We start from the raw sequence: 24,486 nt of genomic DNA on the forward strand, positions 1-24,486 counted from the left end.
CTTGAATTTGGAAAGGTTTGGAGAGAGGAAAAGAGTTTTGCAAGCCATTTCCAAGAGTGTACAAACTGGGTAAAGCCTGTGTTCTTCACTTTGCTAACATCTGAGTGATGAGAAAGGGGGGCAAGGACAAAAGGCAATTAGGTAGGACTGGTGAACCAACAGCTACATTGATTGCTTCCCCTCAGCAATCAGGAAAATTCAGTGCATGCCAGCCTATTCCTTAAGACAGTAACTTCGGAGTCTACATGCAGAAACCAGGTTGGTAGAGCTCACAGCCCTGTCGTGTGATCTCAGGCCATTGACATGTGGGGCTGTGCTTCAGTCACTGCCCAGGAAACATGGAGCTGGCTTGAGGGCTAAGGATGTTAATTTGAGAAAAGCACTTGAGGCAATGAAACAGTTTGGAATGATGGATGGTTGAGCGGATGTCCCAAGGCCGGAGGTGTGAGTAAGAAAACGTTGAGAGGTGGTGAGCTGACTGACTGAACGCATCCTTGGGGAGGAGGCGCAGATGGAGTGCTGCGAGTCTGGTAGTCCGAGGACAAGGGGAGCCTCTCCACTGGGCTCAGCCAGGAGGAAGTAGCCAGTAGCATTGTCTTGGGGGCTTTATCACTAGGTGTTCCCTCTCTGAGTTCCTGGCCCATGGGCTCAGCGACCACACAGCCCCGCCGTGTAGGGTCACTGCCAGGGGAGAGAGGCGGATGGCGACGCTAGGCGAGCGCCTCCATCGCCTAGGGCCGGGGACAGAGCTGTGTAGGAATGCCCGAGTACACCTCCAGTCAGCACCGCTGAAAGCGGCCCAGCCTTCGGCGCTTCAGCTCCCAAGCCCCGCCCCTGCGAAGGAGGGGGGGGGGTCTCGGCTGCGCCGTAAAGCAGGCAGCGCGCTGGGCCTCTCCAGAGCCCTCTTGAATCTTTACGGCAGGCCGTATTCCACGCCTCCAGTATGGCGTCCCCCACACAGGCCAGGGATCGTGGTTCCTATTCTAGGTAGCCCTAAGTAGTGCTGATCTGGGGCTGCGGTCTGTCCATCCCTGCCTAAAGAGAGCCACAGTTGAAAGTTCATTTGGGCTCCAGGCAGCCACACCCTGACAAGCGTCAGGAGTCGTCTCTTCTTTTTAGTTCCTGCGAGGTCCTCCTCTGTCCCGGTTTCCCGCGCCAGCTCCGCGGAGAAACCCCTTTCCGCTTGTCCCCCAGGTCCCTCTCTGACTCCAAGGATGAGCCTTCGGCAGCTGCACTTACACTTGCCCCGGAGTGGCTGGCGGTGGTTTCCGTCAGCCGAGACCATCTGCTCGGGCTGGAGACGCCAGGTCCTCGTGGGCTCCTGCCGAGGCCAGTCCTCCAGGTCTCCGGCGCACTGGAGTCAGGTAGTGTCGGAGGCCGAGAAGATAGTGGGCTACCCCACGTCCTTTATGAGCCTCCGCTGCCTCCTGAGCGACGAGCTCAGCAACATCGCCATGCAGGTGCGGAAGCTGGTGGGCACTCAGCACCCGCTGCTTACCACGGCCAGGTGAGCGCTCCCCTCTCTGCCCCGGCTCGCTCGCACCTCTGGGCGGCAGTTCTGGCTACTCCTACCTTCCCTCAGCTCGCTTAGACCTTCCGTGGCGTGTTTTCTGCGTAGTCTTCCTCCACAGGTCCAACGAACGGAAAACGGTGTTCTTCAGAACATTTGTAGGCGACTGCGTTTCTTAACTTTTCAGAGTGAAAGTATCTGGACTTGTGGAGAAATCGAACAGGGCTGCAAGTGTATCGACTCACTTTCTAGAAACTTTCTACAAGTGGGGTGGGTTTGACGTTCGGTTCTGGATCGCCTTCAGGAAGAGTGCAGGAGAGGCAGGCTGAGAGTGCGTGGTTCTTTCTAAGGGTTGACTACACTTTCGCAGTCGTTTATCCGCTTGGGGTTTTTGTTGCTTATGCTGCCTTACTGCTATGAGGCTTGTTGTTAGAGCCTTTGAGATTTTTTTCTCCCTCTTTAAGTCACACCTGATTTGTAATTAATTTCAAACCTTCAGAAAAATTGCAAAAATCAAAGTAATACAAAGAACTCGTTTAATTAGATTCACCCAGTACACAGGCACTTTTGGGGTATCCTTACAGAGTTCAAGTTCAGGAGCGAGCATTTTACCTAGCAGAGCTCACATCCCACATCAGGGTCTGGGTTTGATGTGTAATTGGCTTCTGGTTCTAGCTTCCTGCTAATGCAGACCTTGGGAGGCAGAGCTGATGGCTCAAGTCATTGGGTTCCTGCCAGTTGTGTTGCTGTGTAATGGAATTAGCTTGCAGTCATCTGGGAAGTGAATCAGCAGAAAGGAGTTCTTTATCTGTACCTTTCTGCCTCCCAATTACATTTAAAAATTAAAAATAAAACTACAGAACAGTTATCAACTTGGTATATTTTAATATTGATGGATTATGGTTCAACTGGCTATGTCCCGTGTGGGTTAGTATTCTATGTGGGCACTGGCTGCTCCATTTCCTATCTAGCTCTGGAGAGGACAGGGAGGATGGCACAAAGCTTTGGGACCTTACACCCACATGAAAGATTAGAGGAAACTCGTAGTCCTGGCTTTGAATTGACTCAGCTCTGGCTGTTACAGCTGGGGATGAGCCAGTGGATAGAGGATATTTCTGTCTCTCTTCTCTGTAATTCTGCCTTTGTAATAAAATTAAATAAATCTTTAAAAAATATTGATAGAATAATGTACCCTTCATATTCAAATTTTGTTATTTACCAGATAAGGTTGTTCACCGTCTACTTCATGATTTCACCTTTGATTTAGCATGACATTTAGTGGTTATATCCTCTTTAATCTTCTTCCAACCAGCATTTCCAAAATTATTCTTGGCTATTGCAGTTGGAGCACTGGTTCTCAGCATCTTCTTCCTCATCTCCAGAGATGTTTGACCATGTATGGAGATATTTTGGGGTGTTAATAGAAGGAGTTGAGTATCCTAAGATGCCTAGGACAGCCCTAAATTATGTAACCTAAAATGTCACCAACTACCAAAGTAGAAATCTGAACCAAAACTGATGTTCTTTTTCCATTTTTCATGAAAAAAAGAATTGTTGATTTGAAAGAGTTACATTGATTTGGAAAAGTTAAGGAGTGTGTGTGTGTGTGTGTGTGTGTGTGTGAGAGAGAGAGAGAGAGAGAGAGAGAGAGAGAGAGAGAGAGATATCTATCTGCTGATTCATTCCCCAGTTGACCTCAAGGACTAGAACTGAGCCAGGAACTTCAACTAGGTCTTCCATTATGGGTGGTGGGGGCTCAAGCTCTTAGGTGGCCATCCTTCACTGCTTTTCCCGTGCCATGAGCAGGGAGCAGAACTGGAAGTGGAGCAATCAAAACTTGAACTAAAGCCTATATGGGATGCTGGCCTCGCTGGCGGTGTCTTTACCCAATATGTCACAATGCAGGCCCTGTTCTTCTTGTTTTAATTAAACATTTAAGATACTGGTAGAATCATATGTAGTTGGAAGAAAGAATAAGGAGGGACCCCAGTATACCATGTAGTGAGACTAGTACAGTATTACAAGCAAAATAATAACATAGATACATTCAGGACACAGAACATTTTCATTCCCGCAGGGTTCCCTCCTATTGCTCTTTTTACAGCCATACCCACTTGCTTTGCTCACCCCTGTAGATTAGTTTTTATGAGATACCTATCATTTTCTTACTACAAAAGGTATCAAGTAGCATTAATAATGACTTTGTTTCCTTGGTTGTTTCTGGCTGTCAGGAAGATTACTTTGATTCAGACTAAACTGGTTCAATAGCTGGAATATTAGTTCTTCTGTGGCATTCAGAACACTCACATACTAACACATGTGTCTATGTGTGTGCTTATTTTAAAGTTTATTAATGAGGTAAATGAGCCTACTACCCTGTTTATTTTATCAATCCTGTTGAAACTACTTCTGCATTCCCAAGTCTGTCTTCCTGACCCCACCACACTATTCTGGGTTTTTGGGTTTTTTTGTTTGTTTGTTTTTAATTGGAGGTTATTGGTTTTTTTTTTTAAAGGCCATGAATGTGGAAATTTGGCCTGGAGGTTACACTGCCAGCTGGAATGCCCACTTCCCACATTGGTGCGTCTGTGTTCAGTCCCCAGCTCTAGCTCCCAAGTCCCGTTTCCTGCTGGTGTGGGCTTTGTGATAATAGTTCCAGTGTCTGTGTTCCTGCTTGCTTCTTGTGGGTGATCTGGGTTGTTGGCTTGAGGCCTGACCCAGTCCCAGGCAGTCTGGGTGTTTGTGAATGCAAGTGGATGCTCACTCTGTCCTGTCTCTTCATAAATAAAAGTGTGGAGGTATTTCCCTAAACAATAGTATTGCATATGGGTTCCTGTGACATAACTTTTTTTTTTATTCCAGACAAATGGTTTTATAAGACTGGGGGGGAGGGGAAGGCTGATGAGCAATTCCCTCATGGGAGATGACTCAGGACCACTCCATGGCAGGGGAAGGGGAGAGGGACAGGGTAGAGGAAGTGGGGGGCATAACTGCATGCATGAGGAAAACATACACCTAGAGTGTATGGCACTGGGCTCTATATGTCTTATGCGTTAGGGATGGAGGACAATGACAGCTCCTCAGATTATGTATGCCTGTGATTTGTAGTTCAGGGTACTCAGTCTGGCCAATGTTCCTGACCTCTTCTTGCTAAGACAAGGTCTGGGTGGTCCTGACAGCACATTCCAAACATTCCTGGGTGAGCGTATTGCCTTAAGAAGTCTGGGTGGCCACCATGGAGTCACTTGTGCTCTGCCCAGCCTGACATTGCCGCCTTTTGCTTTATGGTATTGGTGGTCACCATTTGCCTCTGGCTGCGAAAGGGGTGCACTGGGTATTAGGATGGAATATTAGTGGACAATGGGTTATACTGGTCTAGGAAGAGTTGATTGAAAGATTGATTAACGAAGGCCTTGTGAAGCAGTGTGAAAGAAGAAACAAAAAATAATGTACATAGTGTGGCAAAGGAAAACGCACAGGCTAGGAGTGTGTAGGCGCTGGTAAGAAGCTGTGTGATGGAGTTAGTCTGGCCTGCTTCTAGTCCTAGGCTCCCTCAGTCCCTCCCTCTCTGCTTATGGAAACTGTCGGGAGTTAGAGTGGCTGTTTTTAGCTTTTTTTGAGCTGAGTGAGAACAAAGTAGCAGCCTGTGGTCAAGTCAGGACTCCAGCAGAAAGTGACTTCAAGGGAGCTGCAGTGCCAGCTAGCAGAGACTTTTTAAAAAGATGTATTCATTTAATCAGAAATACAAGGTTTACAGAGAAAAAGAGAAAGATCTTCCATCCTCTGGTTCTCTCCCCAAGTGGCCACAATGTTGGGAGCCGATTCATTCTGAAGCCAGAAGCCTGAAGCCTCTTCTTGGTCTCCAGCATGGGTGCAGGGACCCAAGGACTTGGGCAATCTTTACTGCTTTCCCAGGCCGTAACCAGAGAGCTGGATAGGAAGTGGAGCAACCGGGACATGAACAAGTGCCCATATGGCCTCCCAGTACCTGCAAGGGGAGGATTTGAGTCAATTGAGCCATCACACTGATCCCAGCAGACACTTTTCCCAAGGTTTAATATGCATGGCTGCTTAACACTCCTTTTGTTACAAGTAAAAGAGAAAAGGCTTTATAGCTTATGGCCTAGAGTGGTTCCCACCAAGGGGTCCTTCTGTCCCCAGGGCAGTTAATGTCCAGTGACCTCGTTCTTGGCTGAGCTGACAGCGTTGTTTGAAAGCTGGTTTCTGTCATGGGCAACTGTTGGCCTGATTCCCTGGCTTCCCACGTTTGAGAACAGGTGCAGTTTGAGGGTAGACTGGCCCTGCTGGGTCTCCTTTTTAAGGATTAATTATTTTATTTAATTTTTATTGGAAAAGCAGAATTACAGAAAGAGAAGGAAAGACAGAGGCTAAAATCTGTCGGTTGGTTGACTCCCCAGGTTGCTGCAGTGCCCTGAGCCAATCTGAAGCAGGTGCTCTGGTTCATCCATTTGAGTACAGGGACCCGAGGACTTGGGCCATCCTCTGCTGCTTTTCCTGACCTTAAACAGGGAGCTGGATTGGAACTAGAATGGCCAGGACTCGAAATGGCGCCCATATGTGATCAGTGGCAGTGGCAGGCAGAGGTTAGCCTACTACCAGACTTACTGGTTTTTTTTTTTAAGCCCATCATTGTGTCTTTAACAATTTCATTTGTTTTCCATTGGTATAGAAATTCAGTTGTGGGAATTTACTGTAGTTGTCTCTTAATCAGAGTTTGGGTTGTTCGCATTTTTTGTCCTGAGTTTTTTTTTTTAAAGATTTATTTATTTATTTTTTATTACAAAGTCAAATATATAGAGAGGAGGAGAGATAGAGAGGAAGATCCTCCATCCAATGGTTCACTCCCCAAGTGAGCGCAGTGGCTGGTGCTGTGCCGATCTGAAGCCAGGAGCCAGGAACTTCCTCCAGGTCTCCCACGTGGGTGTAGTGTCCCAAAGCATTGGGCCGTCCTCAACTGCTTTCCCAGGCCACAAGCAGAGAGCTGGATGGGAAGTGGAGCTGCCGGGATTAGAACCGGCGCCCATATGGGATCCCGGGGAGAGTTCAAGGCGAGGACTTTAGCTGCTAGGCCACCGTGCTGCCAGGACCGAATATAAATACATCTTAAAAAGAATAAAAGGTAGCATCTTAAAATATTGTGTACCTATGCTCATAGAAACATAGTATTTACAGTTGTCAAAAGTTGGAAGCAATCTAAGTGTCCATCGATGGCCGAAGGAATGGATTAGCAAAATGTATGTATTAACTGTATATGGTAGAATGTTAGTCCTAAGAAGAAAGATGATGTGGCAGATGTTATAATATGGATGTATCCTGAGGACATAGATTGGTTACAAAAAGACAAAAGCTGTTTGATTTCATTTAAATGAGTATTAGAATAGTTACATTCAGAGACACAGATTGCAGAAATAATGAGAGGTTGCTAGGGAAAGGACACATGAGGAAATGTGAAGTTGTTTAATGGGTAAAGAGTTTCAGTTTTGCAAGATAAAAAAGTCCTGGTGATATGATACATGACAATATAAATATGCTTTTCACTACTAAACTATACAGTGACTTTTATGGGTGTGCATTTTTTCACAGTTTTTTTAAAGTCGGTCTCAAAAGTTTATCTGTATTGTGTGATTTTGTTTACATAGAATGTTGCTTCCAAAAATCAACAAGTGATAGAGATGGGAACAGATTAGTTGTATATCGAATCAGGAGCAATGCAGAGAACAGGGAGTAGTAAGAAAATGAAGAGGACTATTGTGTTGGTGGGGTAGTGTGGAGTCTTGATGGGGCTCCATGAGTCTACGTGTCGGACAGAGTTGCATAGAACTATATTCACTGACACACATGAATCAACGCATGTTTTTAGAATGCTGGAAATAGAATGAATATTGTAGTTTAGTTATCATTAGTATACCAATATCAGTTTTTTGTCTTGTTTTGTGTTACTACTATAGTATAAGAGAGATTGTCAATGAGTAAAGTTTAGTGAAGGATTTGTGGCATTCTATGCTGTTTTTGCAACTTTCTGTTGACAATAATTTTGTTCCTTTGGAAAGCTTTTATAAAAATCACTTCAAGTCCAGGGTGAGGGATTGAAGAGCGGGGAGGGCTAGGCAGAGACTACTGGAGAGTGGTGCAGTTTTGTGTTCATCTGTCAGTGTGTCACTGGTGACCCCAGGGAAGTCCCTTCATCCATCTGGGCTTTAGTTTCCTAAGCATTGAAACAGACTTATCTGAAAATTAGCGTGGCAACTGAATGTGCCAGATAGGGAAACCATTATCAGTTTACAAATGGAGAGCATATGCATTGTACACCACATGACAGTACAAGTCTGTAGTCCACAATTTAAAACTTCTAACCCTCAGAAAACAAAGTATCTTTTCAGCTCACAAATATTTGAGACTATTTATAGTCTTTATTTATCCTACTTTATGAATATTCATACGTTCTATTGCCTAAATATTAATGCATTTGATTGTAGGGTGCTGCCCCAGTTTCTGTTGGAGTATTCGGTAATGTGTTACCTCACTCATATCAGAAAAATATTTGAATTCTGAAAGAGATTTGGTTTTAGGGGCTGTGGATGAGGGATTGTGGCCCTGTCCAAGCTGGGCAATGGTCTGTAGGTTGCTCAGGAATGGGATGTAGCTTGGTAATGTGGAGGAATCTGAAGGTGGTAACAGCATCAACTTTACCTCCTCCCACTGCAGCCGGCACTCTATGGTTTCATTACTGCCTCTCTAATTAATTGTAATTATCCAGTTGTGTTATATACCTTCATATATGTACATTTAATCTCATTTCTGTATAAGTAATTAATGTAGAAGTGCTTTTAGCTTTTCTGCAAATTTGCTTTGTATAATAACCACTGTCAAGATCTTAAATACTTTTTTTTTTGAGATTTATTATTTTTATTACAAAATCAGATATACAGAGAGGAGGAGAGACAGAGAGGAAGATCTTCCGTCTGATGATTCAGTTCCCAAGTGAGCCGCAACGGGCCGGTGCGCGCTGATCTGAAGCCGGGAACCAGGAACCTCTTCCAGGTCTCCGATGTGGGTGCAGGGTCCCAATGCATTGGGCCGTCCTCAACTGCTTTCCCAGGCCACAAGCAGAGAGCTGGATGGGAAGTGGAGCTGCCGGGATTAGAACCGGCGCCCATATGGGATCCCGGGGCTTTCAAGGCGAGAACTTTAGCTGCTAGGCCACTGTTCCGGGCCCAAGATCTCAAGTACTTTTGAGTATCAAGTAGAGGATTATTAATTGTTTGAAACCTGATGATTAATATTTTTCTATTATAGAATTGGGTTTTTGTTGTTATTTAAACTTGGCTAATTTCTTTGGGTAGTGGGCTTGATTTTCATTTGAGTCCACCAGACAGATTTGGCTTTTGTAATAGTTCTTATTTATTCTCTCTTTTGCTTTTGCCTTCAAAACACTCTACCTTCTGTTTCAGATGTAGATAAATGGGACTAAGTTAGTATTCACTTATTGGAGACAAATTATTACCTTTAGTCTCTTATGGGGCATTGATTGCTTGGTAGAGAGTTTTTGTCCCTGAGTTCAATTAGTTACTTGGCTATCCAAAAAATTTTGTTGGTCTTTTCTGTGTGGTAAAATTCTTTAGAGATTTTTGAGTTTATTATTAGAAAATTAATTTTTGGTTTCATCCATGTTTGTGAAAGGCCCTTTCTAGATTCATTCCTGTAATTACTGACTGAAAAACCTGCATTACTTGTACAGAACTTTTTCTTGGACGAGTAGGAGAAAATTATAAATTTTAATTCATTCCACAAATATTTGAGGTGCTCTGGGCATGGGATGGACAAACAGGAAAAAAGCCCAGTTGCTGCCATCCAGGAATTCCTGAGGAACACTGCAGTGAGTGTGAGCTCTGCGATCAGATGGTACGGGCTCCCATCCGGCTCTCCCATTACTAAGTTATGTGGTCTTGGGTGATGTTCCTTAACTCGCTGGGTTTTAGTGTCCTTATCTGTAAGACTGGGATGTTACAGTACCCCCCAGTTGTAGAGTTCTGTGAGGATTGATTGAGTTACTGCAGGTAGGATGCTTAGAATAATGCCTTACAAATAGCTCTGCTTGATTGATTTATGCCCATATTCTAAGCCATTGGTGGCCCAACCTACACACTGTTGTTAATGGTCTTTTATTCTTTTTTTGTAGAGACACTACAGAGCATTTCTTATATTTCATCTGCCATTGTTCTGGCTCTCTTGTTAGCTGATCTATAAACCCATTTCAGCCTTTCTTCAGCTTTTTCTGGCCTGCTGAACTAAGCAGAAATCTCAGCATCCAGCTCAGCAGTGCTGTTATGACTTCTCTCGGTGAAATCATTCTTTCTTGGGTACTAAACTTTTAGTACTTCCCAGTCTTAGTGGCAGGGAACAGAATAAATCTTGAGAGGTCATTGACCATATTTATCAGAAGTCCAGTGTTCAGTACCCACTTGGGAAAGTGCTGGTTTCGACCCCGACAGTGTTCTGTAGCAGTAGCCCAGCCTCCCCCTGGGTGACTCCTCACTAGAAGTGCTTAGTCAGAATGTTTCACCATGATGTGTGCTGGCTGATTCTAGAAGGTGCGAAGAATGTGTGTGAGGACCAGCGAAGCCATTGGTCACCAGTAAGTCAGCTTACATTTGTTTGTTGGGTAGTGATTTTATTCACCAGAGGCACTGGAGTGGGACATTGTAGCAGCATGACAGGGAAATCACATCCAACACAGAACAAACCTCTCTTCTGAAGAAGACAGACTGCTAATGTTTTTTTTTTTCCTAAGATTTATTTATTTACGTTTATTTTTAAGGCAGAGTTATAGAGAGATGGAGAGAGAGAGAGAGATCTTCAGTTTGGTGGCTCTCTCCTCAAATGGCTATAATAGCTAGGTTGGGGCTGGTCTGAAGCCAAGGAGCTAAGAACTTCTAGGTCTCCCATGTGAGTGCATGGGTCCAAGGACTTGGGTTCTCTGTGCTGCTTCCCCAGGCTATAACCAGGCAGCTGAATAAAAAATGGAGCAGCCAGGACTTGAACTGGTTCCCACCATAGGCTGAGGCTTCACAAGCCAGCCCCAATTGCTAATCTCTTTATGATGAAAGGGGCTCTGTAGTCCATGGCTTTTGAGGTGGGTGGTTCATCTGGAGCTGTATATGTTACTGAAATACTTAGCATTGCTTGTGCAGTCTTAGTTGCAGGAAATCCCCATTACCTAGCACATAAATAACCACCATTACTATCACCATTGCCACTTAGTCAAGTGCTAAGTTGACTCTAGCCAGCAGCCAGGAGCTTCTTCTGGTCTCCCCTGTGAGTGCAGGATAGGGAGCGGGTGGGCAAGGACTTGAGCCATCTGTTGCCATCCAATATCACAAGCAGAAAGCTGAATTGGGAAGTGGAGCAGCTAGGTCACAACCCAGTGTCCACATAGGATGCCAGTGCAGATGGAGGATTAGCCTGTTGAGGCACAGGGCCACCACCACACCGTCCGTTGGTGTTCTATTCAGTGTGCTAATGGAGTGTAGCAGCAAACCAGGAGCTGTTTCTCCAAAGCAGTTACTTTAGTTGTTACTGAAATGACCATGGTCTTACTTCAAATCCTTTCAGGGCTGTGTTAGATTCATTTTGCCTTTCTGCAGGTTCAGTACAACATCATTTAAAGAGACTTTTTAAAAAGACTTTTGTAAATAAACTTTATTAGGAAATAAAAGGGCAAAGTTTGCATTTGCTGATCACTCCCCAAATGCATGCAAGGGTTAAGGCTGGGCCAGGCATCCCTGGCAGTGTTTTAGCTGCTCTGCCAATTACCTGTTTTAAATTGTCTACTGAGGAAGTAAATGAGGGGAGGAGGGTGGTGTGTATACTTAGTATTCAAGCAAGGGGTGTACTGTCCAGAGTCTGATATGTTTTTGTCTTGTAACATCTTGCTTTTCCCTCATAAAATTTTTCCTTAGGAATGTAGTGATATTTTTAAAAAAAATATTTGTTCATCTTTACTGGAAAGGCAGAGTTACAGAGAGAGATAAGGAGAGTCAGAGGTAGAGCTCTTCCATTTGTTGATTCACTCCCCAAGTGGCTGCTACTACAGCCAGGGTTGGGCCAGTTCGAAACCTGGAGGCAGTAGCCAGGAGCGCCTTCTGGTCTCCCACATGAGTGCAGATGTCCCAGCACTCGAGCCATCTTCTGTTCTTTCCCAGGCACATCAATAAGGAGCTGGATCAGAAGTGGAAAGCCCATATGAAATGCTGGTGCTAAGAGGATTAGCCTGCATGCTACTGTGCTGGTCCCAAATGTAGTGATTCTTTTTTTTTTTTTTTTAAGATTTATTTTTATTACAAAGTCAGATATACAGAGAGGAGGAGAGACAGAGAGGAAGATCTCCCGTCAGAGAATTCACTCCTCAAGTGAGCCGCAACAGCCGGTGCGCGCCGATCCGAAGCCTGGAGCCAGGAACCTCTTCCAGGTCTTCCAGGTCTCCCACGCGGGTGCAGGGTCCCAAGGCTTTGGGCCGTCCTTGACTGCTTTCCCAGGCCACAAGCAGGGAGCTGGATGGGAAGTGGAGCTGCCGGGATTAGAACCGGCGCCCATATGGGATCCCTGCGCGTTCAAGGCGAGGACTTAAGCCGCTAGGCCACGCCGCCGGGCCCAAATGTAGTGATTCTTACAAGGAAAGAGAATTTGATCAGCTTCCACTTTGACTTTTTTTTTTAAGATTTATTCGAAAGAGTTACAGAGACTGAGGGACAAAAACAGAGAGATCTTCCATGCGACTGAATCCCCAAGAAGCCACAGCAGTCAGAATTCGGCCAGGCCAAAGCCAGGAGCTTCATCTAGGTATCTTACACAGGTGGCAGAATCCGAAACACTTGGGTCATGTTGTGCTGGTTTTCCACTTGATTAGCAGAGAGCTGAATTGGAAGTAGAGCAGCAGGGATATGAGCCAGTGCACGTATGGGATGCCAGCATTGCATGCAGCAACGTAATCAACTATGCCATCACACCGAGCCTCTAGTTTGTGCTTCTCAACCACGCAGTCCTCCTGAGGCAGGCAGCCATGGTGGGGATTCTGGCAGTGTTTGGGGATATGTGAAACTGCGATGTGTTTGGGATCTCATAACCCTTGCAAGTCATCGATTCAGTTGATAGATTCATGATATTTATAATTCCTAAGAATTAGTCTGTAGTCAATTTTGCCTTGTCAAGACGATTGAATATTTCTGTTTTGTCAGCTCATGATGATTACCTGGGTAAATGGCAAGAGATCCATTTAAAGGAAAGGAAAACCTTTTAAAAGGGACTTGGCATCCACTTCATTCAAGGGTCTCAGGTTTGGGTGAAGGTTTATGACTCTGTACTGGATTATCTCAGACAAGTTTGTTAGTCCTGGAGTTATCCCTTTGTGATTATTGAAAGAAAAACAAATCTTAGTAGATTGATTACTGATTTGAATTCATGAGGATTTCTGCCTCTCACAACAAAATCTTAGGTGACTGGATAACCCATATCCATCTTTTGCCTGTTGGGATCATCACACCCATTTTGCTGTTGGCAGATTGCAGCCACTACTGGGATCTCTCATTAATTTCTGAGTACTGGGAATCTATTGAATAGCAATCTCTCCAACCAAAATCCTTAGTCCTAGAAATAAGAACTGCTGAAGGAGTTAGTAACCATTGTGATGTGCACCTCATAAATCTCTCTTTCTGTCTTTGGGAGGGTTAAGAATGAAGGCAGGTATTTGGTCTAGACTCTGGTTGGGGGCACTTGTATCCTGTATCAGAGTGTACAGTTCCAGCTGTGCTCCTGATCCCGGCTTCCTGTTAATACCAACCCAAGGAAGCTGCAAGTGTTAGCTAGTGGTTGGGTTTCTCGCTCCCGTGCGGAGAGATGGGTTCCTGGCTGAACCAACTTGATGCGAACCCTGTGTTCTCTTTCTCTCAAATAAACATAAAATTAAGAAATGAAAGAGTGAAAGAAGAATCTTCTGGACCCTATCAGGAGATATAAGAGCAGTGTGTTACATAAACAACAGTCTCATACCATTTTAACACATGAAAGTTGTGAGAAAATGTATTTTCATCATAAATGTCCCTTATTCAAACCTACCTACACCAAGGCAGTCAGCAGCAGTTTCCTATTGGGGATAGCAGGTTAGTTTCATGCAAATGCCATCATTTGACATAGGAGTTAGGACCAATATGAATATTATGTTTTCAGTTTTTTATTTGTTTCAGTCGTGTGAGAACTGCAATCATAGGTAGTTTAAAAATTTCTGTTTGTACAAGTGTAATAATATTTTAATAAAAATGATTTAAGGTGAGACTGGTACCATGGCATAATGCTTAAATCTCCCATCTGTGGGGCCAGTATCCCTTATGGATACCAGTTCCAATCCTAGCCACTCTACTCCCATCCAGCTCCCTGCTCATGGACTGAGAAAGCAGCAGAGGATGGATCAAACCTTGGGTGCCTGCACTCACCTGGGAGACCCAGAAGAAGCTCCTGGCTCTTGGCTTCAGATTGGCTCAGCTCTGGTTGTTTGAGGCCATTTTGGGAGTGAACTAACACGTGGAAGACCTCTCTCTGTGTCTCTCCTTCTGTCTATAACTCTGTCTTTTCAATAAAAATAAATCTTAAAAACATGTAAGGCAGTACTAACAAACTGAATTTTTACCCTCTAAGAAGACTTTGTGGAGCAAGCATTGTGACATAGCAGGTATAGCTGTCACTTGTGTAACCAGCATCCCATTTGGGTACCAGTTTGAGTCCTGGCTGCTCCATTTTCTATCAAAGGCCCTGGTAATAACCTGCGAAAGCAGTAGAGGATGGCCCAAGTGCTTGGGCTCCTGCGCCCATATGGGAGACCTAGACCTGACTCCTGGCTCCTGGCTCCTGGCTCCTGGTTTCTACATGGCCCAGCCCTGGTCATTGTGGCCATCTGGGAAGTGACCCAGTAGATGGAAGAACTCTCTCTGTCTCTGCCTGTCTGTGTAACTCTGACTTTCAAGTAAATAAATAAATCCTCAAAAAGAAAAAAAAAATGAGGATTTATTTTACTCAAAATTGAGGACTAGAGTCTGTTGTTAACTCTAAGCCTAGTTAGTGAAAATAAATGTATTATTCTGCTTCCTAAGTGCTGTAGCACTCAAGTTAATTCTTTTTCCTTAGATTCCAACAAATTGGAATTTGTATACGCTTTCCTCATATTGCTTGGTGCAGCTAATTGTCTAGTTTTCTTTAGTACTGCATCCTGTGATTGACGCTTCATTGTTCTATAGCATTCAGAAATTTCTTTCATTTTTAAATGTCATGTGGACACATTAGATAAAGAAAAATAATCATCTGTGCTTATGGTTTGGAGAAAAACTTAATGAATGCTTTTCCAAAAATAGCCACTTGAGAGTAGGTTTTAAAAATGGGTACTAGATTTTTAACTCTTCAGATAGTTGTCTCTAATGCTTACTCCAAGTTCTAGATACAAATCTTCATGGAGTGCAGCTGGGTTTGCTGTGACTCACCAAAGTCGCCGTAAAGCCTGTCATCTTTTTCTATTTTTGTGTGCTGAAACTTCATTATAACAAACATTTTAAAATAGCTTTTAAATTACTGTTCTCCCAGAATCTCCTTTGAATGTTATTTGGTTCAAATATTTTTTAGCAAACTGAATTGGTTTCATTTCTAGTATTGTGAAACTAGAGCTAACTATAATGAGTATTATATCATAATGTAAAAACTTAGCAGTAGGTGTTTTGAATTCTTCAAACATTAATACTTTGAATATACTTTTGATAGTGTTAACAATTATGGGGATTTGTGACAGGTAATTTCTGTCAAATTGTTCAGTGTCACCACATGAAAAATTTTATTTTTGGAATAAAAATATCTTCATGAATCTTCTACTGCATTAGCATTTCTCTCTAACTTTATGCTGTGTCTTTTATGCTGCTGTGCGTTTAAAAGGAATGCCATTTAGTTTTTCAGGACTGAACTAAAGTGTGCACAAAGCTGTTATTAAAAGCCTTTTTGGGGCCCAGCGCAATAGTGTAGTGGTTAAGGTCCTCTCCTTGCATGCGCTGGGATCCCATATGGGCGCCGATTCCAATCCTGGCGGCCCCGTTTCTCTTCCAGATCCCTGCTTGTGGCCTAGGAGAGCAGTCGAGGACGGCCCAAAGCCTTGGGACCCTGCACCCATGTGGGAGACCCAGAGGAGCTCCTGGCTCTTGGCTCCTGGCTTCAGATTGGCTCAGCTGCAGCCGTTGCAGTCACTTGGGGATTGAACCATCGGACAGAAGATCTTCCTCTCTGTCTCTCCTCCTCTGTGTATATCTGGCTGTAATAAAATGAATAAATCTTTAAAAAAAAAGTTTGTTATAATTATTTTTTTACTGTGTAACATAAAGCAAGATTATCTAAAGTCAATGTTTTTTTTTTTTAATTAGGGAATTTCTCAACTTAGGATTCCTTCCATTGCCCGTGAAGGTCATCTGTCCCTTTTGAACAAGATGATGCTTAATTTCTTTATCACTCACAATTTTCTGGTCTTTTATATTCTTTTGTACATTTTATTTTGTAACTGTAATTAAAAATAAGCATGACTATACTACAGTGACAAAAGATATGGTATAATTTTATGAATATATAGAAAAAAGCTCCAGAAATGAACACTTAGAAGGTAGTGATCCTTGCCACAGCACTTAAGTCCAACTATAAAAATACTTCTGAATGTACTCTTCAGGCCAGGAAAAGTCTTGGGTAGAGCTTTTCCATGCTGCTAATTTCTATTGTGCCTTAGTAGAACTTTACAAAATAGCATTTTCTTATTTGAAAATATATTATAATAGCGGTGCGTTTGTTAAATGGTCAGGGTAGTGTCTCTTGTCCCAAAGAGGACAGTCCTGAAATCTTGATGGTTTAACTGTCTCCCCCCATTTTCTGTCTTTGGTTTTTTTATTGTGTGTTCATCACCTATTAGAAAATTCTTTTGAGTTTCTAGCAGGTAAAATCCTACCATCTATTCACTGTGTCTATCACTTTCACTTTGGAGTGGGTTTGGGAATGCAGAATGATTTTCATTTCAACTTGTAATCTTGATTTTAGTATGACTTAATTATAAAACAGCACTGGAGTTTAGGGGGGCAGTTCTGGTGATGTAAATGAGGTCATGGATTTGTGGATCATCCAATACCGGGATTTTAGTTCTAAGCACTGTTATTTTCTGTTTGGGCTACGGAGGTTCCCCCGACTCCACTACAGTGTTGTAGTGCATATCCTTGTGTTTTGGTTGTTGTTGTTTTAAGATTTATTTATTCTTATTGGTCAGGCAGATTTACAAAGAGAAGGAGAGACAGAGATAAAGATCTTCCATCTACTACTTCACTCCCCAAGTGACTGCAGTGACTGGAGCTGAGCAAATTTGAAGCCAGGAACTTCTGCTGGGTCTCCCACATGGGTGCAGGGTCCCAAGGCTTTGGGTCATCTTCTATTGCTTTCCCAGGCAACAAGCTTGAAGGGCAATGGAGTAGCTGGACACAGACTGGTGCCCAAATGAGATCCTGGTGCTCACAAGGGGAGGATTAGTTTACTGAGTTGTTGTATTGAGCCCAGGAGAGATCTTCATCTGCTGGTTCCCTCCCAAATGGCTACAGTGGGGGACTGATCCAAGCTGATGGTTATAGTTCCACTGGGCTCTCATGGGTGACAGGAGCTATCTTCTGCCGCTTTTCCAAGTATAGTAAAAAGGTGATAGTTTTGTTATTTTTGTCTCATAGAATTTTGATGAGAAATCTATGAAATAATAAATTGTGAGGGGTTCGGGCCTTGGGTTTGGGGGCAACTGCAGCTCCCTGCAGTGTGGCGGCTGTGAGGGCTGCCCCTGCCAGGTTGGAGCCAATGCTGGGGACTCACGCCAAAGACACTGCTGGACGGCAGTGAATGAGTCCTCGCCTCCCCCAGGACCCAAGAGAGCTCTTCCCTCAGGGTAAGTCCGCCATGAGGGAACTTGGGAACTGGGTTAAAATTCCTAGCTCCGCCCTGCTGCTAAAATCTTGCAGCAGGCAAGTTTGGGAGGGGTTCGGGCCTTGGGTTTGGGGGCAACTGCAGCTCCCTGCGGTGTGGTAGCTGTGGGGGGTGCCCCTGCCAGGTCGGACCCAATGCTGGGGACTCAAGCCAAAGACACTGCCGGAAGGCAGTGAATGAGCCCTCGGCTTTGGGCAGCCAGTGCACCAAGGGGTGCCAGGCTTTGCCTGCTGGCCGCCTGGTGGCGAACTCTGGGGTTTTTAAGATATCTAGTTGCTGTCTGGGGTCACCCATGACTAAGGCCAGTTTTAGTGTAGGTGAGTATTGAATTTTGGATGATTCCCAGTTACAGAGTCATGAAAGTTTCAGGCATGCGTGGGGACTGAGACCCAGTGGTTTGGAGGAAAGTATCCAGAAGATAATTTGGGTTAGACAGATTCACCAGCCCAATTAGGAATCTGGAGATGGGCTGGTAGCATAGAACATCCCTGATCGCTACACACCAGCCCACACCAAAGCTATGAATGGAGGCCTCTTTGGCAGTGTGGGTACCATTACCCAGTTGGGTGGTGGAGTGGTAGGGTGGTCACATTTGGCAGGGTCAAGATTCTATCCAGCACGCGAGAGAACTTGGTCTGGGGGTAGACTCTGTGGGGTTGTGTGGGCCCAACCCTGTGGTAATACAAGTCCCCCTGGTTAGCTTGCAAGGTGGGGTTGCGATGGACTAAGCTAGGTGTGACCATGCCACCTGCCATCACTCACGGGTAAAGGAACCCACAATAGTCTGGGCAGATCAAGGCAGCAGCACCTGAATGTACATCCTAAAACAGGATGTGGGGTGGGGTGGGCTGGGCTGCCACTGGAAGAGGGCAGAATGGGCAGGGACGAACAAACCTTAACTCACAAGAAACAACAGAAATCAGGTTGGAGCACAGGTCATGCCAAGTAGGTCCTTGCACCTACTGATCTGTGTGAGACAGGGATGCTAAGCTGCAGCATCTAAGGGGCTAGGACAAGTGAGGGACTCTGCCAAGCTGAGTCAGAGCAACCACTGGCCTTCACGTAATCTAAGGCTGGGAATAGGCCTGGTAGGGGAGCTAAGGGGACACCCTAGCTGGGTTGAGTTTCCCACCAAGGAGCACATGGATGGAATGGGGCTGCGTTCTAATCAGGATACGATTATAATCTCACTTGGCAAAAGTGTGGACTGGGACTGCAAGCACCAAACTGGCCTAAACTCCAGCACCATCTTGTGCTCTGGAGGACCAGGGTAGATGTGTGACAGACTAGGCTAGGTCTTGGCCCTCACTTTCCCATATGTGAGCTGTATGGGGGTATGGAAGAACCAAGGCTGGGTTGAAACATCCAACAGTAAGAAGCAGATTGGGTTGAAGGCCAGTCAGGAAAAGCCACTGTTCCTGTTAGACAGGAGGTGAACTGAGTAGGGCTGGCTCATGGACCCACTCGTATGTGCAAAATCTGGCACTGGGAGAGGTTCTGATGGAGGAGCCTGGCCAACTTCTCTGGCAGGACGCAGTCCCTGCAGGTAAGCGCAAGAAGCGCAATAGCAAATAGCCCAGAACAGGCAATGGAAATTATCCCACTGGCATACACATGGCATGGGTTTGGGATAGACCAGGCTGAACCCGTTCACATCACCCGCTGGCAAATCCGAGTACCAGAACAGAGTGTGGGTCGAGCCAGTTGTGACAAATACCAGTACACATTAAGGAATGCCAAGGTGAGATGAGCCATACCAGATGTGGTTGAAGCGCCCTAACAGCACATGTGAAAACCAGGAGGAGGAGGCAGAGCCAACAGGGGAATGTGGGCTCCCCTGTTGGACAACTACTTCCATTGGAAAGTGTGAGTTGGGATGGGAGCAGATCAGACTAGGCAGGGCTGTAACACCTGTGGGCCTCATGTGAGCTAGATAAGGGAAGGGCCACGGTGGGCTGACTGTCCCGACTGGTGTAAGCAAAACTTAGAGTGGGTGAGGGTTGGTTGGGCTTAGCCGCAGCATCAGCTGGCAGAGGCTGGCACTAGGAGCTAATTCTGTCAAGTCAAATGCCAGAACCACCTGGAGAGCGCACAATATGGGAGTGGGTGTGGCCTAGAAGGGAAATAGTGGGCACCTCCCTTGGGGTTACCACGCTCACTGGACAGCACAAAAACCAGGACAGGGGCAGGGGTGGCTAGACAGAAAGGCACCCAACAGCATGTGTGTGGGTTGGATAGTAGGTTGGTTGGGTTGAACTAGGCTTCAATGCCCATTGACATGTGCGAGAGCTAACTGGGATGTGGGACAGACTGGACAAGCCTGCAGTACATACTGGCTAGCATGGGAACCAGGATAGGGGGCAGAACTGGTAGGGGCAATGGGGAGTCGCCCCAACTAGGCTGCAGCTCCAACTGGTTTGCGTGAGGACCGAGTATGAAGTGGGCAGGATCGAGCTGGACTACAACATCCATTTGTTCACGAGGAAGACAGGGCTGGAAACAGAACTGACCCAGCAATCACAATGACCAGCATGTGAATAAGCTGATTGGTGTGATGGACGGTGTTGGAGTCTGTACTAGCAAACTCACGCAAGAACCAGGTCTGGGATCATCTCAGGTGAAGTTTGTTTGGACATCCCTCCAACTGAACTGCTGATCTTAGAACCCTAACCAGGAAGAGACTGTCAGCCAGTGGACTCTGAATAGGTTTCATTGCGATTGGAATGGCGAGATTGGCAGCAATTCAGAACTGATGAACGATCAAAACTGTTTGAGCAGGAATCTTGGAGCGCGCCTCCCATTGGGGATCTGGGATGGGGGGGAGGTTGGGTGGGGCTTTTCCCTTTGTTTCTCCCCTGATCCCAGATACAGGGAAAAATGATAATATTAGTGTGGAAACAATGGTATTACCCACTTTCAAAAAAAAAAAAAAAAAAAAGAAAGAATAAATTGTAAAATCTCTGACTTAGTGCCCAGGAAATATAGTTGCTATTATTTGCATCCAGTTATCAGTTCTCTGTGATCTTTGAGTAGCCATCTTTTTCCCATGCTCTTACCTAGGTTTTCTTGATGGATAGTTTTATGAACTCACAAAATTACAGATGAAAATTATATGAAAGGTATGCTGCACTGTACAAATATGAGGTAGAAGTAGAGTATCATGATTGTTATTACCAGAAATAGTAGCACTTGTGTGGTGTAGTGGGAAGAACATACTTACGGAGTGGACAGATCTGGCTTATTTTCTGCCTGCTTTTTGGGCAAGCTAAGTACTTACAGCTTCAGTTTTCTCATCAGTGAAAATAGAGATAATAATGCCTATCTTGTAGAATAATAATAGCTATCTTGTTGTGAGAATCACTGAATGAAAGACTTGGGTGACATAGTCTAACATTTTCTTTCCTCTTCCCAGCTGGAAGATAGAAGATTCCTTTTGCAGCAATATTCATCCTTTCTGAAACACAATATGGATTAATTTTATACTAAAGTTGATCATGTTTTCATTAATAAATTGCAGGTTGAAAACAGGATGAACTACTGTATAAAAGTGCAAAAAGTAGAGGTGCTGGTTAGCATGTGCCACTGAATCAGGTTTTAGGAGTTTAATGTTTAGGTGGTAAGATACAAGGAAAGGAGTTCAAAGAAGGAAAGCAATTTGACTGCTGTGGGTTTGTTGTCAAGGCAGGCGAAGTAGAAATTAGGGGTATGAGGATAGGTGGGAATAATATGTTTTTTAAAAATTTTACTTTTTGTAGTATAATTGGTTAGGCTCAGGGATTTCCCCTGCCCTTCTCTCCCTCCCCCCACTGTTTTCTTCTATATTACAACAATAGTATAATCATTCGACAACTCACAGCCCATCATTTTTCTACTTAAGTGTATCATGACATTGTTGGTAAAGATAATGGTGAGTAACTTTTTCTTAAAAAAAAAATTTTATTTTTTCTTATTGGAAAGACAGACTTGCACAAAGAAGGAGAGACAGACAATAAGATCTTCCACTCACTGGTTCACTTTCCCAAGTGGCTGCAATGGCCAGAGCTGAGAAGATTCAAATCCAGGAGCCAGGAGCTTCTTCTGGGTCTCCCACACGGGTGCAGGGTCCCAGGGCTTTTGGCCATGCTCGACTACTTTCCCAGACCATGAGCAGGGATCTGGAAGGGAAGTGAGGCAGCCGGGCTACGAACTGGTGCCCATATGGGATCCTGGCACATGCAAGGCGAGGACTTAAGCCACTATGCTACCATGCCGGGCCCTACAATAATGTATTTTAAGAGGTTTTGTATATAAACCATTTTAGTTATGAAAAATGTGTTATAATTTTTTTGCCCTTGCCCAGAGTAAAGACAAAGCTTTAAGGCTAGTAAATCTTACAAAAAAATATTTCTTCCTGAGTTTGGTGAAATTTTTATGAATAAGTTGGCTGCTCTCTGTTTATGGAGGTTTTACTGCTACTAGAGCCACACAGGCACTGAGATTTCAAAATAGTTAGGCTCATAAGAGTGTTTCTATGTGGTGATCCTTACGCTAGCTTTATGGATGAAAAAGAAGGTGCCTGTCTTTCAATGTATCTGAAGTTTTGACATCTTAGGGGATGGCTGTGGTAAGGCTTCCTGCAGATAGAGTGGTTCTCTGTGCTCCAGGGTCACACTGCAGTCTTGAGGAGCTTCCTGCTTTGTGGGTGTCCTTCTCCAGTTGTTTCTCCTGACACTCCTCACTTTTTACCCTACATGGTAGCCACTAGTAGCAAAAACATAATCTACGTTAATCTTCAGAACTCAGTTCAAATGTTAGCATTTTTGCTAAGTTTTCTTTGATTCCTCTGGTCAGATTACTGTTTCTTACAGCTTTCTGTTTTTTCAAAAAGTCGAAAGCCATGACACCGCTGAGCTTGTGTTGCATCAAAGCCTCAGGCCGCCCCTGTTCGCAGGGCATGTCGTCTAGATCACCATTTGAGATGGTTCCGTGAGGCTTGGATGCTTTATGGCTTAACTAAGCCACCTATATTTTGGCCCTCTAAAATTTAGGTGTGTTTCCAAGACTGCATTTTTAAAAAAATCTTAACTTTTTTTTTTTTTTTTTTTTTTTACGTTTTCATTGTAACAGTTTCATTGTAACAGTTTCATTGTAAGTCCATCTTTGGAAGTAGAAATGCATACTGCATTGTATCCTCACATCTGGATATGTTAGTCTCCATTTCACAGCTAGTGTAAATCCCTCAAATGAAAAGTAATAATACAAAATCAATAATAGAAAGAAAAATAGAAATTTACAATACCATAAAGTTAAATAACATGTTACTAGATATGACAGTCTCCATTACACAGTTACTATACATCCCCTTAAATGAAAAGCCAAAAAACAAAATCAACATCAGGAAGAAAAAAGAAATTAGCAACACCAAGAAGTTAAATAACATGCTACTAAATAACTAACGTGTAGCTGAAGAAATGAAAACCAAGAACCTTCTTGAAGAAAATGATGCTACTGTATGATCTATCAGTCATTGAAGAATTTAATCAGAAGAAAGTGTTTTGAAGAGATGAAAGTAACAGAAAACATCAAAACCCATGAGATATTTTTTCCACTGATTTTTGTTGGTGAAATGTGTCTCTTCCAGACAACAAGTAAATGGGTTTTGTTTTTTTTAATCCAGTCTACTAATCTATGATGTTTGATTGAGCTTAAGCCATTTACATTCAGGGTTAATATATATGGATGTTACTTTGGTCCTGTCATTTTAGGAATGGGTTGTTCATTGGTTTAGTCTTCTGTTGTCATTTTACTGGGATCTTCTTCATATTTGCCGTTGACTTTGGTGCTATTCCTCAGTTAACTCTGAGGTTGGCAGTGGGTTTTGCTCCTTTGCAGGTGAGTCTTCAGTAATATTCTTTGTGCCTTTGTCTCTTCTTTTGCTCGTGGTCATTGCACTTCTGGTTAGCAGAGTCTTCTCCTTGGGGCAGGTTTCTAAGTTGTGTCACCCACAGATCTACAGTTTGATTTTACTTATTGCAGTTGGTACACAACTCTTTGCTTGAAGCAAATTGTGGCACTCCCTCTAACAAGTTCTAGGTCTGGAATCTTATATCAGATTTCCACCGTGGTCTCCACAGCCCCAGCTCCTGGCTCACCAGTCTCTACCTCCTGTGATACCATGCTGAGGTTGCACTGTTGTCTGTACAATCTTTCTCCCACTTCTGGTTGGAGCAGGTCCCAGGATTAGAGAGACACCAGGTGTCCTATATAGTTAGGTTGGTGGTGGTGCTGATCTTGCTGGAATCTGTTGGACGTTAGGTCTGGGTGCCACACGGACCTATTTTGACCGGTAGGCTGTCACAGTCAGTATTACTTTCCTGTGGGACCAGTGCAATCCACTGAACTCAGTGAGTTCTCGCGAGATCAGCACATGCGCAGTTCACTGTTGTTCCCTGCAGTCCTAAAGCAATTGCCACAGTGTACAAAATGGCGCCTGACGTACCACTACTAGAGTTCTTGATCTGCTGGCCGTTAGGTCTTAGGGCTACCCTGACCTGTCTTGGGTGGAACCTGCCACGTTGATGCAGTTCACTGCGTCAGAAATGAGTTCACTCCCAGCTCAGTGTATGCTCAGTCCTTTCCCTTGCCTTTGCCTCCTTACACAAAATGGCACCCAATTCGGCTCTAGGGGACTGACTGGGCTATGAAATCCACCCTGTTCTCACACTGCCCATCTGGGATCTGCTGCTCTGTCTCTACTCCTGGTCTGAGTTCAGCACCTGAGCTCCCAGTGAAAGTCCCTTCCCACCTGCTTGCTGGTGGATTTCTGGCTGCTGGTGGAGTTCACCGCGCCCATTAGCTGAATAACACTAGAGTATCAGTCACTGCCACACCACACGGTTGTGTCTGCTGCTTTCCTGTGTCTGTCAGTTTCCAGGTACCCCTCTGCTGTTGTTCTG

The 24,486-nt window shown here is 44.4% G+C and overlaps 1 protein-coding gene across 2 annotated transcripts in view; it reads left to right on the forward strand.

The window, feature by feature from the left end:
• The first annotated feature begins 886 nt into the window (after positions 1-886).
• The window catches only part of PDSS2 (decaprenyl diphosphate synthase subunit 2), a 275,263-nt gene continuing 251,663 nt past the window's right edge, over positions 887-24,486 (forward strand). Inside the window, exon 1 of one of the 2 annotated variants that reach the window (XM_058660154.1) lies at positions 887-1,507. In XM_058660154.1, coding sequence (XP_058516137.1) covers positions 1,215-1,507 — 293 coding nt within the window. In that variant the 5' untranslated portion in view covers positions 887-1,214. The remainder of the gene's footprint in view (positions 1,508-24,486) is intronic. The other variant, XM_058660146.1, reaches the window with a different exon arrangement.

This window comes from Ochotona princeps, chromosome 1, assembly GCF_030435755.1.
Source record: "Ochotona princeps isolate mOchPri1 chromosome 1, mOchPri1.hap1, whole genome shotgun sequence".
NCBI classification, from domain to species: Eukaryota; Metazoa; Chordata; class Mammalia; order Lagomorpha; family Ochotonidae; genus Ochotona; species Ochotona princeps.